Source organism: Paramormyrops kingsleyae, chromosome 15 (assembly GCF_048594095.1).
Source record: "Paramormyrops kingsleyae isolate MSU_618 chromosome 15, PKINGS_0.4, whole genome shotgun sequence".
Taxonomy (NCBI): domain Eukaryota; kingdom Metazoa; phylum Chordata; class Actinopteri; order Osteoglossiformes; family Mormyridae; genus Paramormyrops; species Paramormyrops kingsleyae.
In genome coordinates this window covers 22,598,366-22,612,107 of record NC_132811.1, presented here as the reverse complement: position 1 = coordinate 22,612,107, position 13,742 = coordinate 22,598,366, and the positions used below count along the sequence as shown (strand labels likewise).

Genomic DNA, 13,742 nt, shown 5'->3' with positions numbered 1-13,742 from the left:
CATACAATCATACATAAGGAAAATTTCATATTTTACTGCATGCCGGATATGCAAATTAGGAAAATTAAGGAATGAAACCATTTTTAATATAACCATTGTTCAATGTTCATTTTTCAATGCGTAAAATTTCTCTCGCCGTCAAAAGCAGAGTCGGGTTCTAAAGCTTGTAACTGGTATTACACGCATCAAAATCTGTCATCGCTGACACTATATGCGATACTAAGAAGCACTTGTTAAAAGTTGAGCAGACCCACCAATCTCTCTGTCATCCCGTGCTGCGCATTGACTGCGGGCAGTGCATGACGGGATTATGAGTTCAAGTTCAACGACGGCAGTTCTTTGTTACAGTGTTAGTGTTGGGAAAGAACTACTTTTCCCAGAGTATCCAGGCGTCGGGTTAGCCAACGTCTTCTATTGTATTTTGACCCAGGCACAGCGATGAAAGTATGCGAGGCAAAAGAAGTAAAAATTATTATGGATTTTATGGACACTATTTGTAGTCTCTTGTGTTATGTTCCTCACAATGCATGGGACCATGTCTAAATGACAGTCAGGATTGATTGCTGTTATTGCTTGGCGTTAACCGGGCTCCTCCCCGTATATGGAAATAGTAAGATCAGCTAGGCTCGGGATCATGTCAGTTGTGCACTAATGCGATTTCACCGCCTTGTAATCATAACGCAGCGCTATGCGTTAACTTTTAAAATGTCAGAAAAAGAAACTACGAGACAAGAATGCGTAGAAGTTGGCTTTAAACGGCGAGGCGTTTGCTGATGTCCAGCTGTCAAACGGGCAGCCAGTATACCCCAGCTGACGGTATTCAGTGTTTCATCAGCCTGTGTCCAAGTAAGTTTTTAAAACCATTTTCTGATTCCACCAAGTCAGCTAACAACTTTTGTATTCGTGAAAATGAGTCGGACTGTTTTAAGATAATTAGATCATTTGTTTTTGCCAAGGAAACTGCGGTATATGGACCGTACTTATCACTGCTGCAGGTTTAAATCTCGGTATCTCAGGTAGTATTGTAGGTAGGTGTAGACTAGGAGCACAGCAGAATGTTTCAGGACATAGGCCATTTCTCAGACTGTAACCACTGTCTTTGAGCAGGTGAAGCCACGCTGGGATGGAGCAGACGAGCAGCGTGCAGCTGGATATCCCGGATTTCAGTAACTCTGTGCTGTCCCACCTGAACCAGCTGCGCATACAGGGCCGGCTGTGCGACATAGTGGTGAATGTGCAGGGACAGAGCTTCCGTGCCCACAAGGTGGTCCTGGCTGCTAGCTCGCCGTACTTCCGGGACCACATGTCGCTGGGCGAGATGAGCACCGTGTCCATATCGGTGATCCGCAACCCGTGTGTATTCGAGCAGCTGCTGTCCTTCTGCTACACGGGCCGCCTACGACTGCGGCTGGCCGACATCATCAGCTACCTGACGGCGGCCAGCTTCCTGCAGATGCAGCACATCATCGACCGGTGCACCCAGATCCTGGAGGGCGTGCATTTCACACTCAGCCTGGCCGATGTGGAGAAGGGGCTGGGGGTCCGGGGCCAGGTTCACGGCGGTGAGGCTCGGGCTCCAGGGTCTGGAAGAAGAGGGGAAGTCAGGGCTGGGACCCAGCCTCTGAGCCCCGGCCAAAACACCCCCCAGGCCGGGGATGCGTGGAGCTGTAGAGATGCTATTAGTGATATTCAGGAGCAGACGGAGGTGTGTGAGGTGAGCCCCCCCGGGGAGTCGATGAGCCCCCAGGTGATAGAGCACAGTGAGCCGGGCACCGGAGGTCATGGGGGCTCAGAGGAGCCCTTCCTGCGGATAAACCAGTCAGGGCAGTGGTACGTGGAGGCAGGGCCTGAGGCCGACGGGGGCGCCGTCCGCATCAAGACCGAGAGCCTGGAGGACTGGACTGGGGCGGAGGCTCCTCTCACAGGCAGTGAGGGTGGTGCCGAGGAAGGCGCCCCAAAAAGGACGGGGCACAGGGTGTGGGTGCAGGAGGGCTTCAACGCACAGCCTTCTGGGAGCAGGAACTCCCATCAGCCCACCAGCAGCCTCCGTGAGACGGAGAGGTGCGTACGGCTCTCGCACTGACCTGTTTAGCTCGTTTAAATGAACATGTGCCATGTTACGGTGATAAGGTCACGTGTTCCCTCGCTGCGGAAGCTCACTCTCCCACCCCCGCGGCAGATTCAGCCCGACAGGCAGCGTGGCGGAGAAGGCCGAACGGCACAGGGCCAAGGCAGAGTCTCCGGGGAGGGGTGACGATCAGAGCCACCCCACCTCGCAGGTAAGTGACCATCTCCAAGCGTGTGTGTGTGTGTGTGTGTGTGTGTGGCTGAGAAAGTGGAACTTCCAAGAAACATTGCAGTCGTGTCCCTGCAAAATGAGCAGATTTTTTTTTTGCTTATTATTTCATTGCATCGTCTGCTTTTTCTTCTTCGGTTTTGTCGGGGGGGGGGGGGTGCATTAGCCTCTGCTAATTGTAATATGGGAGTCAATTGTGTAAACATGGCCATTTATTAGTAAGACATAAATACACTCAGTGACAAAAAAAGTTAAGCACCGAAACGGAGTGGTGGAAATTAAATGAACCTGCACGTGGTATAAGGTCATGTGACTGTATCGCAATGATTATAATATCAGATCAAATGGACAACAGAGTTGGCAGTATGGGCACACTGCTGGTCCCATGTCAGTAGGATGTGGCACCCCCGGGTCTGGATACATGTGGCAATATGATGATGACAGATGACCTGAAGTCATACCCTATGGCTCCCACACCATGATGCCAGGAGTAACGCCGGCAGGATTGGTTCTCTCCTCTCAGTGCTGCCATATGCGCACACGACGGTCATCCATGGTAATGCAGAACCGCGATTCATCGATGAATATGATACGATGCCACTCGTCACCACTCCATGACCCTGAGTTTTGGCACCACAGAAACGCAGCCGTCTCTGCGCTGGTATTAACGCCAGCCTACGCATGGGACGGTGAACCCATAGTCCGGCTGATGCCAGTTGTTGAGAAACGGTGCAGGATGCCACCGGGTGCTGTAGAGAGTCCAATACCTATGTCCGGATGGCGGGTGCAGATGTCATAGGGCTCTGTAATGTTTGTGATACGACGATCCTTCCTTGGTCTGTCTTTGGTGACTGGAACCTTCACGACGTGTGTGGGAGCCCTCATGTGCCCATTGGTTCCAACATGGGGCAACTGTCACATCTGCATGCCCCACATGCTGGGCAATTGCACGATTAGACCACCTGGCCTCATGCAAACCCACAATGAGACCCCTATCAAACTCTGTCACGTGCTGGTAATGCTGTGTAATGCGTCTACGAGGCATCCTCTGTGTCTGGTGACTAAACATGCCAGCTACTTGCAAATCGAATCATTTACATGCCCATCGGTGGTCTGCACGTGTACCAAACTACATCCAAATCAGAACATATCTTCTGGGTGCTTAACTTTTTTTTGTCACTGAGTGCACCTAGGCGTGAATCCCTCGAGCAAGCGGCACTCATCTGTGCATTATTCTCACGGGTACCGGATGTGCATTGCATGAAGTGCAACGAAATCACGGCATCTCTCCCGCTGCCCCCCAGGGCGAGGAACAGGCAGCGTACGACGGCGGGGGGTATGAAGAGTACCTGCGTGAGCAGGTTGGCGACCCCTGGTTCCGCTACAACCCACGGCTCACCTGCATCTACTGCTGCAAGTCCTTCAACCAGAAGGGCAGCCTGGACCGGCACATGCGGCTGCACATGGGCATCACGCCATTCGCCTGCCGCATCTGCGGCAAGAAGTACACGCGCAAGGACCAGCTGGAGTACCACATCCGCAAGCACACGGGCAACAAACCCTTCCACTGCCACGTTTGTGGCAAGAGCTTCCCCTTCCAAGCCATCTTAAACCAGCACCTTCGTAAGAACCACCCAGCCCGCGGTCCACACAGTGCCTCGCCTGAGACCACCACGCAGGCCGGCCCCCGGGGGGATGACTCCCCTGGTCGTGAGGAGCCCGAGGGCTCCGGCGGGGGCGGGGGGGCCTCCGTTTCCACCACGGGACCCGACTGATAGAAGGATGTCAACACCATGATGTGGTGGGTGGTCTGGGTCACCTTTTTTCCCTTCGATTTGTTTTGACACACCGTCAGAAAAAAAACTACCAATTTGTACCAATGAGGGGTACAATTACTTCTCACTGGGGCTGTACCTTCAAGAGTTTGCCAATGCCTAACTGTAGGCATTTTAAGGTAGAGAAATGGACTCTGAGGAGCATTTTTGTACCATTGGAGGTGCATTCATGTTGTTCGTAAATTGGGGTACAAAATTGCACCTGGGCTGTACCCTTTTCTCTGACAGTGTAGGGACCTATGGAGGTGGAGGCTTGTGGACCGGAACCAAAGGCAGAGACCCAGGAAGATTGATGGTGCTCAGCATTGAGGAGCTGAGAGGACTTTCTCAAAGGACCAACCGGCTGCTCGGCAAAGTGCTCGCTTAGAGATGCCTGCCGTTGGCTTGCCAACCAAACACATTAATGCCTCTATCAAGTTACCTTACACTATCCTATAAACAATGTTTTTTTTCCAGTTTACCATGAATTTTGAATATTTGTAGATGCAAGCCAGGTCAGATTAGGTCAGTTGGTGTTCGCCCCTGCCTTTTATAACAGTGAGAAATCCTTGTGTGTCAGGTACGAGACTCAAGTTTAAAATGAACCCGTTAATTAGTGGGAACAAATTTAGCATGAAGACAATCTGGATGATCAAACTTTGGAAAGCAGTTTTATCTGCTTCAGGTTAGTCAAACATGTTTCCTCAAGCAACTCGCACATGCTGTGACAGAGCAGCTAGCGTAAATGAGTATGGGCTGTACCATCTACAGCCAGCTGGGAGGGGGAGGCGTACACTCTAATCCTTGTCCATTTCAGACACTTTTCAGACTTTCATTAGCCGTATACTAGTTAGCCAGGGTATTTATACATGAATATACTCTCTCATGGTTTCCCAAATCCGCTGCTGAATGTTTACTCTTCAGAGAACAAGAAACACAATATCGACCTGTAGATAAGCTACTTTATGACTGTTAGCGCATATTACGGCCATAGCACAGGTGTAGTAATACACGCACTTGACGGACTTTTGTGTGGAGATTTTATATTTCCTCACGGTCCTTTTTTCCCTACATACATATGACTGTTTTAGGATCTTTTCATACATTCTGACTAAACTGTGTCTGTGTGTTTCTCAGAGCTTGAGTAACACATGTGGAAACAGACCAAACCACAAAGTACCCATCAAAGTCATCGCTTCACAAATTAATGAACTGCTTGTACAGGGAAGCCGTGCATGGTGCTTGGAAGGGGATCTGTGGATCAAGGATTCAGGGCTTCCAGGAATGCGGAGACATGGGCAACATCTCAGCAAGCCTTGTTCGCCAAGAAAATAACATTATTCTGTAACTCCTAGAAACACTCGTAAACTAAAACGACAATATTTAACACTTCATTACAGATCTTGATTTTTAAATGACTCCAGAAATACTGAGATTATGTATAATTTACGTAAGTAGTACATTTGTATTTGTACTTCTTGTACTTGTCATTTTGCGAGCAGAAATTTTCTGAAAAAAGCAAATGTAGCCGGTGACTAATGTACTGCAGTTTTTATACTCTGAGCTGTGAATTTACACCCCTGGGATTCTTTGCTTGAATGCAAGTTTTAAAACGGCTACTGATTTTATAGGGTGTTTTGTTACATGCAGTCGCTCACAGGTTATCTCCACCTCAACTGTACCCAACACAGCCAATATCCACCTCAACTATGGCCAACACAACTGATCTCCTCAGCTGCACCCAACACAGCCAATATCAACCTCAACTACATCCAACACAGCCAATTTCAACCTCAGCTGCACCCAACACAGCCAATTTCAACCTCAGCTACACCCAACACAGCCAATCTCAGCCGCAATACACCCAACACAGCCAATCTCAGCCTCAGCTACACCCAACACAGCCAGTCGCAACCTCAGCTACACCCAACATGGGTGATCTGCAACTCAGCTACCCTCAACATAGCTAATCTCAACCTCAGTTATACTCAAACCAGCAGATTTCCACCTTCGCTTTACATACCTCTGTCTGCACAAATTACAGGTGTTCAGCAGTAGCTGATAACAGGTTTATGCATTTTTTTTACTCCTATGTATAGGTCTGGTAGTAATCTTCATATTTCCCTACGTGAGCATAAAGATACACGTGGTTTCAAAGAAGTGTTCTTTGAAAAAAATATTCAGAAATAATATTATTCTGTGATAAACAGTGTGGGTAATGTTACATGTTATACAGTTTATTGAAGCATGTTGGTCACTGACCTTGTGGATGTTTGTATTTTACTCAGACATCCTGAGTCTAGTCATAGATATTTGATTAAATGATCCAGTACACACATAAACATCCTTTTTTATAATTTAATGTACATTTCATTCATAAAACACAATCTGATTATTATCCAGGCCAAGATGGAGACATTAATGTGAGCTATTAAGGGACCAGTCAAGGTCAGCATGCTGTCTTTGAAGATGTTGAAGTTTATCATTGTTGTTACTATTTTGCCAAATGGGTGCAGATTTGCCTTTTGTACAAAAATTAATTACATGTGTGAAAAAAGAGGGCATTCGGACCCAGGGAAGCTGGTGTTTGTGCTTCCCCAGTCACCAGTATGTGGTACAATATATAGTGAAACTTATATCTGAGACCCTGGTTTGTAGTGAAATCAAAATATGTATGTTTTGGTTATTGACAGAACAAAATTCAGTATCATAATTTTTCCCTTTAGGTGCAAAAAGCTAAACAGGAATATCTGTGCTGGGATGCATGTGCAGAGTCACAGGGCTACAATGGTATTGCAAACAAAAATATTCACACGTTTCGGTCATGTTGTTTACTTTCTTAGTTATTTTTTAATGAAAATTATCTGCAGTAATATATTTCCCTTTTATAGCATTTTAGTGCTTAGCACTGTCGTCTAACACCCCTGGGACCTGGGTCTCTGCCCTGGTTCCATGTGTGTGGAGTTTGCATGTTCTCCCCGTGTCATCGTGGGGTTTCCTCTGGTATTCCCCCACAGTCCAAAAACATGCTGAGGCTAATTGGAGTTACCAAATTGCCCATAGGTGTCCCTGTGATGGGCTGCTGCTCCCATCCTGGGTTGTTCCCTGCTTTGTGCTCATAGCATCCATGACCCTGAATAGGATTAAGTAGTTTCAGAAAATGGATGGATTTGTGAAGAAGCATTACAATCAAAGTTGTGTTTCAGATATTTTTGGTGCATTTCCAGAACTTACCAAATACATTACCAAGAGTAATATTGTTTGTGTTACTGAACGTTTTAGTTTATACTGAACAGCACAGGTTTCAAATGAAGAAACTATTGAAACCGATTGCCTGAATAAATTGTACTTAAACATCATCTGAGATTTAAAATAAAGGCAAAATGTAATATCTAGTAGCTCCAACTAACAACATGAAAAATTAGTTTTATATGAAATTCTCTCCTTGGGAATCATTTAGCACTTGAGTTTAGAGGTTTTCATGACATTTTTATTATTCATTGATTCATTCAGTGCACTTATAATGTGCTGTATCAGTGGTTATAGGTGGGTCATGGTTGGAGGGACATTTAAGTTTTATAGCTAATAGTCATGGTTGTGCTACACTTTATGGAGTGTGAATAACTGCTCACAGTACTTACTGTTACATAGATATAAATGAAATATTTCCTAAAGCAAAGCACTTTACGTGTTACTGTGAAGGAAAGTGTAGTATATTTAAGGAGTGATAAATCCATTGTTTGATTTTGCCATATGTTACATAAAACCAATAAAATGGTTTGAAAATGTCACAAATGGAGTTCTTGATGTCTGTCTTTATGAAGTATGTTTTTGCATAGTTGGCAGTTATAATGGATACTTTTTTTCTTATAATGGATGACAGGGGTCACATAGTTTATAGGTTTCTGTGGTATAGGACTCATCATGGTAAAATCAATTAACACTTTCTTGCATTTCGTTTAACAAATTAGGAAGAATTTAGAACTTAGTGATCAGTGGTTATTGTCAACACACCACAGCACACAGTGCGCAACAACGAAATGTGACCTCTGCATTTGACCCATACAGTATGTGACTTTCGTGACATAGCAGGGGGCAGCTAATTCAGCGCCCGGGGAGCAGTGCTTGGGGACGGTACCTTGCTCAGGGTACCTCAGTGGTGACTTGCTGGTGGGGGATTCGAACCTGCAATCTTTCAATTACAAGTGCACTACCCTAACCATCAAGCCACCACTGCCAAGAAACCTTTAACTCAAGTGGCAGTAGCATCTTTTTTAAGGAGCGATCATAACGTGCATGAACACCAGGGCAAGCAGAGAGGGATTTTGGTCAATTTATTTGAGGAGCACAACACAACAACATACAAACATATCTTTCTCTTGTGAGCCCTGCGGCAATGACAGGCTCCGCCCCCTGTAGGCGTCTCTGAGGAGCACACCTTCTAAAGCTGGTCACATGGGTTGGCCACGCGGCCATTGAATATGATGGTGTTGGTGGTGGACATCCGGATCAGCAGGAGGAAGGGACGGTTGGCGATGAAGACTTCCCGCTGGAAGTTGATGGAGCGGCCAACGGCCACCACAGCCGTGGTAGCTGCAGCCTTACTGCCCTCCTCATTCACCTACAGTTTGCAGAGAAGTAGTTCTGTCAACAAAATATCACTAAAAATAACAATTTCTCCTGCAGTGTGAGGTATATTAAATAACAAGCAACGAACGTACCTCCAAGAATGCCTTGTGGAAAGCGTCTGAGATGTAGAGATTATTCTCCGTTTCTCCACCAATTCCTGAAAGATTTTCCAAGCTGGGTGTTAACATCACTTAGATATTAAAAAAAAAATGTCTAGAAGGTTTTATGAAATAATCAGTCTGATACACTGATAAAGGCATAGTGCCAAAATGCTGGCACTGAATCCATGGGGGGACGAATGCAAACCACCTGAGTTTAGTGAATAACTTCATTATTTTGAGTGTACTGCATTGTCTATGAATGATGGTATCAGTCGCCTGAGTAGGTAGGGCACAGTGTTTTACATCTTTATCCTATAGAATGTTTTATGGGATATCCAAAGATTTCTTTCATAAACAAGCACACCGGGCTAAAGAAGATGACATCACAACCATGATGATTAAGCTCATGGGAGTTTTACACAAAAATGTTCAGAGGGCAGCGAAAAAATGATTGGATCAGAGATATAACCAGTCATATTGTAGAGGAAGTGGGTCCAACCAATCAGATGTCTTGGTCCCGCCTCATCTAGTTGCTTGAACCCTGTGGCCCTAGAAAAGCAGCATCATTAAATTGCTAATATTTGGAATGTTTTTCAAGGATGAGATACCTGGCAAGCTGGCCCGGCTCGGGTCAAAGAGGTCCTTCAGGCCCAGTGCTTCAAGATTTTCCTTCAGTGTGAACTCATCTTCTATGCGGAATCTCGGGATCTGAATGGACACCTTGGTCTCCACCAAGGCGTCCAGCCAGCCAGACAGTTTCTTTAACTGCAGGCTGCTCTCAATCTTAAAACACAAGACTGTACATTTCATATATTTTCCAGGAAAAACAGTTCTATATAAAACAGCTTACTTATGATCATATTGCATTAATTAGCTCCTGGAATTATACTGGATGGCGATATACAGAAACAACTTTTCAAAGCAAGGTTCATAGCAGGAGTTCCTGTGACTGTAAGCTTCAGTGAAGTACATTTTCTTGCTACCATAGTTCTACATGTTGATGTTATCAAGCCCAACTTGGATATCAAACCCCCTCTGCCTTGTTACTCATTCATTCCAGCTCTCCATCCTCTCCTTATATCATCAGTTATATCTGCACCCCTTTGTTTGGAACTGAAAGGTTATATGTAAATGCTATAACATCATAGTCTTGCTTACTCAGCTAAGACAGACAGTAACAAGGTGGAGACCAACCTCGGACAGTGGCGTGTCTTTTCTGGGCAGGATGAGAACCATTGAAATTTCTCCACCTTTGTATGGAAGGCTAAGGACTTGGACCTTATCTTCACTGAACATCTTATAGTAGAATTTGTGCTCCTGGTACATCATGGACACGGGGCAAGAATGTGACTCGGTAACAAAAAATTCTGTCTTGAAGACGTTCTCCTTATCAAACTGCCTTTCCCATTGGCCCTGCAGGAACAGCATGACACAAACCACATGACAAGACACTCTTCTGAAAGTGGCAAGACGGGCCATCTTACAGACTCTAAAGGATAACAGATGAGGTCCAATTCTCTTTAAGCACCTTAAAGTAGATGGTGTTCACCAGAACTAGCACTGTATTGGAGTCTATTGCCCCATCTGGAAGCGTCTCCTGGATCTTATTCTCTGTCTTATTGGAAATCCATTCATTGATTATCATCCGTGATAACTCTGGCTTCTCCTGGAGGGAAGGGTGTAAAAAGAGCTACAGTCAAGTACAGTGAAAACGCTAACGGTCTGTTTACAGGAAAGCGTCATGGCGATATGAGTGACCTTGAAATTGAGTGGCATCATTTTGGCTCCATACACAAGCTCACTGATGTTCTGATAGGTTTCGTTGATAAGGAAGGACTTCTCCCCAAACAGGCGGTTAGCTGAGACCAGTTCAATGGATTCATGCTTTTTACGATATATCTGGCAGTTCAATTTAGCAAAAAAGTAGTGAACCTGGTCAGATGTCTTCTCCTTGATAGAGCTAAACTCAAAAACCTGCAAGAGGCAGATTAGATATGAGATTTAAAGATTAGTACAGATGTAGCATGGAAGCTAAGACATTGTACATGCATCCAGAATGCTACTGTAGTAACATACTCAATTGAAAAAAGTTTCAAAACATCCCAGAAGCTTAAAGTCATTTTGTGCATGTCCTGTCATACAGATAATCACAGTGAACAGTGATTGGGAAGTTTACTTTTGAAAGGTAATAGTTACTAGTTACCCTGTTTAAAATGTAATAAGTAATGTATGTGTTTTGATTACTTCATCAAAGTAATATATAATTGCATTTGATTACTTTTTCTAACAAATGTTTTAAAGTGGGCAATAAAGCTGAAAATGCCAATCCTGGCTTTGCTGAGCCACATTGTCTGGAAATATGCCAAATGGTATTTCCACATGGCAAAAAGATGCAAAACAAAAAGAATGATATATTCTACAAAGAATATATTTGGATGTAACCTCTTTATGATCACCAACATTTTGATTAGTAACTAATATTACATATTTTTTCCTCTTTAACTGTAACAGATTACAAGGTTACAATGGGGTTATGTTCCGATAAACCTATTGTAAGGCGAAAATGCATTTTAATACAGTTCATAATAAACATCATGGCCTAGCCTAAGGGAGTGTCTGTACATTTATTTTGTAATTTCATTATGTAATGTCATTACATGTAACTAGTTACTTCACAACACTGTGAGTGAGTTGGGCATAATCCCAGAAGTGTGTTGCTGATGTTTAGCTGTATTTGGGTCACCCTCAAATCATTTTACTATTGTAGGGTGGAGTGGGGAGTAGTTGACTTCCTGTTGCTTGCACCCACTTCCCCCCATGCCAGCTGCGGTGTCACCCCAGAGCCACCAACTCTTACGTTCATGAGCTGCTCCAGCGTGGAGTTGCAGGCGCCCAGCTTCGTCATAGCGAAGGCATTGGAAATGCTGAGGGGGGACATGAATATGTTGGCGGTGCTGGGCTTAGCCTGTGCTAGGTGCCCGTACAGGGTGAGGGCGAAGCGGCTGTTGGCCTTGGACAGCTCCCACACCCGGGGGTTGGTGCCGTTGGGAACCTTGTCGGGCCCCTGCTCCAGTGTCGTGCCCTTTTCGGGAGACTCGGGCTTGCGATGGACACACATGGGCTCCAGCTTCAGGCTTTTGGGCTTGGTGTTACAGATGTCGACAAGGCCCAGGACGGCCGACGCCAGGCACAGAAGCCACAGAGACCAGACGCCAACAGGCCAACTCATCCTGCTGGACCAAGAAGAGCCCTGCCTATGATCGTTATTCGACCTTCCTATACTATTCCAGAGCAGCCAGAGATTCCAGCAGAGACAGAGGTCAGTACAATGTCAATATTTTTAGGACAAACAGCAAATAGTTGTCATGTTGCCCAAGCTAAACCAAATGGTCACCAGCAAGATTTCAAATTACTGAACCAGTATAATTATATTTAACACGCATGCCAGGATCAGTAGTGATGTCTTCAGTCTTTTGTCAGAAATGAATCTGAAAACTGAGTGGCTTAGAAGGTGCACCAAGGCTCAGAACAATGTACACAGCAGCTTCCCACGCATTATTGTTTATATACCACAAAATAATTTGTTTGAAGGCCATGGGTCATCAGATATGCTGCTTGTCCAAAATAATGAGGAATAGACACCTCTGACTCCTGCTGTTCATATTCACACTGCTTTGCAAATGCCAAAATACACAGGAACAGCAGCTAGATGTCGATTAATGGTCCCATCGACATAAACTGTCATCATGTGGCATCTATCATTACCAAATTAACTATTCAGATAAAATGTATCTCCGAAATAATTATCATTTACAGAATCAGTTACTTCACAGTCAATTAAATCTTGGGAAATTCATGCATTATAATAGTAATTCATTTTCAGAGTTTTCTTCTAATTTTGAGTAAAGCAAATTGTTCAATGCTGTTGATTTTCTGAAATGAAAAGTGCCCATAGACTGTAATTCAACAAAAAAAAAAATACTACGAGTCCAGAATGAATTGGTTTAGCAGAAAAAAGTAAAAAACACAAACACAAGCTTACCTGTATTCGATAACTTATTCTGTAAGAAATGGGGCTTGAAGAGAGCAGCCTGTCAGGCAGGGTAAAGAGGCACTAAGAAGCAGATGGGTCAGTACGCTGCGGTGCATCCTGGGACTTTTGGGGAGAATAATTTGCTCAGATCAACACAGTTCAGTTACCTTTGAGCTATTGATCACTTGCTAAATGCACAACCCAAAGGAATGGCTTTTGCCTTCACAAACACTAAGTAAAATCATTTTGATAGAAAATAAGCATCAAATGTGTAGCTAACAAATAAGATCAAGGAAAGTTTTTAGAGCTTAGACGTCTATCAAAGCACAAACATTTTTCCTGGAAACCATGCTGCTGCCCCCCCCTGTCCCCCTACTGAAACTGAGCACCAAACTCCTGGGGAGGGCTCTGTCCTTTAGCCCAAAGCTCAGCAAACAGTGCAGCATTGCCAAACACATCTGTTAGGTGACTGGGATAGAGACACAGAGCAACCAAACAACTTTTTTAAAAAAATAAAAACATGTATTTAACCAATAAGGTTATTAAACTTTAAGGCTGGGGGCTCCACCTTTGTCTTTTTACAGTGAGAGTAACTTCTACAAAGAGAATGATGCAAGGAGCCAATTGAGTTTAAAGATGGCATGATATATCTACAACTTTTCTTAAAATCCCAGCCACTGAATATTCATTAACTCCTCCTTACCCATCCGGGTGCTGAAGTAAAGTGACAGGCAGGTTGCCACGCCCATCCAATCAAGGCCTTTCAGGCTCAAGACCAGTTATTTAAACAGCAGCATATTCAGGTTAGTCTTTAGATCCTAAAGGAAACAATGATGACCGGAAAGAAATGGGGTGCCATTCAGAAAAAG

The 13,742-nt window shown here is 44.6% G+C and overlaps 2 protein-coding genes across 6 annotated transcripts; one reads left to right on the top strand and one right to left on the bottom strand.

Moving 5' to 3' along the window:
• Window positions 1-407: 407 nt before the first annotated feature.
• On the top strand, window positions 408-7,905 carry zbtb37 (zinc finger and BTB domain containing 37). Of its 4 annotated transcripts, none has more exons than XR_002838424.2 (5): window positions 408-846; window positions 1,108-2,061; window positions 2,180-2,279; window positions 3,601-4,250; window positions 4,360-7,905. XR_002838424.2 is itself a non-coding variant. In XM_023813174.2 (5 exons), exons 2-4 carry the CDS (start codon window positions 1,124-1,126, stop codon window positions 4,069-4,071), a joined length of 1,509 nt encoding a protein of 502 aa, XP_023668942.1. In that variant the 5' UTR covers window positions 408-846; window positions 1,108-1,123; the 3' UTR covers window positions 4,072-4,097; window positions 4,360-7,905. The 4 variants fall into 4 exon arrangements, 2 of the variants coding, with proteins under 2 accessions (XP_023668942.1, XP_023668940.1); XR_011982759.1 differs by having other exon boundaries at window positions 3,601-4,795; window positions 5,248-7,905; XM_023813174.2 differs by having other exon boundaries at window positions 3,601-4,097.
• Window positions 7,906-8,443: 538 nt separating this feature from the next.
• On the bottom strand, window positions 8,444-13,355 carry serpinc1 (serpin peptidase inhibitor, clade C (antithrombin), member 1). 2 transcript variants are annotated; one of them, XM_023813322.2, is made up of 8 exons: window positions 12,883-13,355; window positions 11,698-12,073; window positions 10,599-10,814; window positions 10,369-10,506; window positions 10,035-10,253; window positions 9,449-9,623; window positions 8,832-8,896; window positions 8,444-8,731 (listed from the first exon to the last, which is right to left on the bottom strand). In XM_023813322.2, exons 2-8 carry the CDS (start codon window positions 12,067-12,069, stop codon window positions 8,552-8,554), a joined length of 1,365 nt encoding a protein of 454 aa, XP_023669090.2. In that variant the 5' UTR covers window positions 12,070-12,073; window positions 12,883-13,355; the 3' UTR covers window positions 8,444-8,551. The 2 variants fall into 2 exon arrangements, with proteins under 2 accessions (XP_023669090.2, XP_023669091.2); XM_023813323.2 differs by having other exon boundaries at window positions 11,698-12,070.
• Window positions 13,356-13,742: the final 387 nt, after the last annotated feature.

Excerpts from the sequence above, each read along its gene's own strand:
- serpinc1 (XM_023813322.2), bottom strand. The coding sequence starts at position 12,069 with ATGAGTTGGCCTGTTGGCGTCTGGTCTCTGTGGCTTCTGTGCCTGGCG. Across the intron at positions 9,624-10,034 it reads AAGACACGCCACTGTCCGAG|ATTGAGAGCAGCCTGCAGTT; the intron begins GTTGGTCTCCAC and ends TTGTGTTTTAAG. Across the intron at positions 8,732-8,831 it reads TCCACAAGGCATTCTTGGAG|GTGAATGAGGAGGGCAGTAA; the intron begins GTACGTTCGTTG and ends TGCAAACTGTAG.
- zbtb37 (XM_023813174.2), top strand. The coding sequence starts at position 1,124 with ATGGAGCAGACGAGCAGCGTGCAGCTGGATATCCCGGATTTCAGTAAC. Across the intron at positions 2,062-2,179 it reads AGCCTCCGTGAGACGGAGAG|ATTCAGCCCGACAGGCAGCG; the intron begins GTGCGTACGGCT and ends CCCCCGCGGCAG. Across the intron at positions 2,280-3,600 it reads AGAGCCACCCCACCTCGCAG|GGCGAGGAACAGGCAGCGTA; the intron begins GTAAGTGACCAT and ends GCTGCCCCCCAG.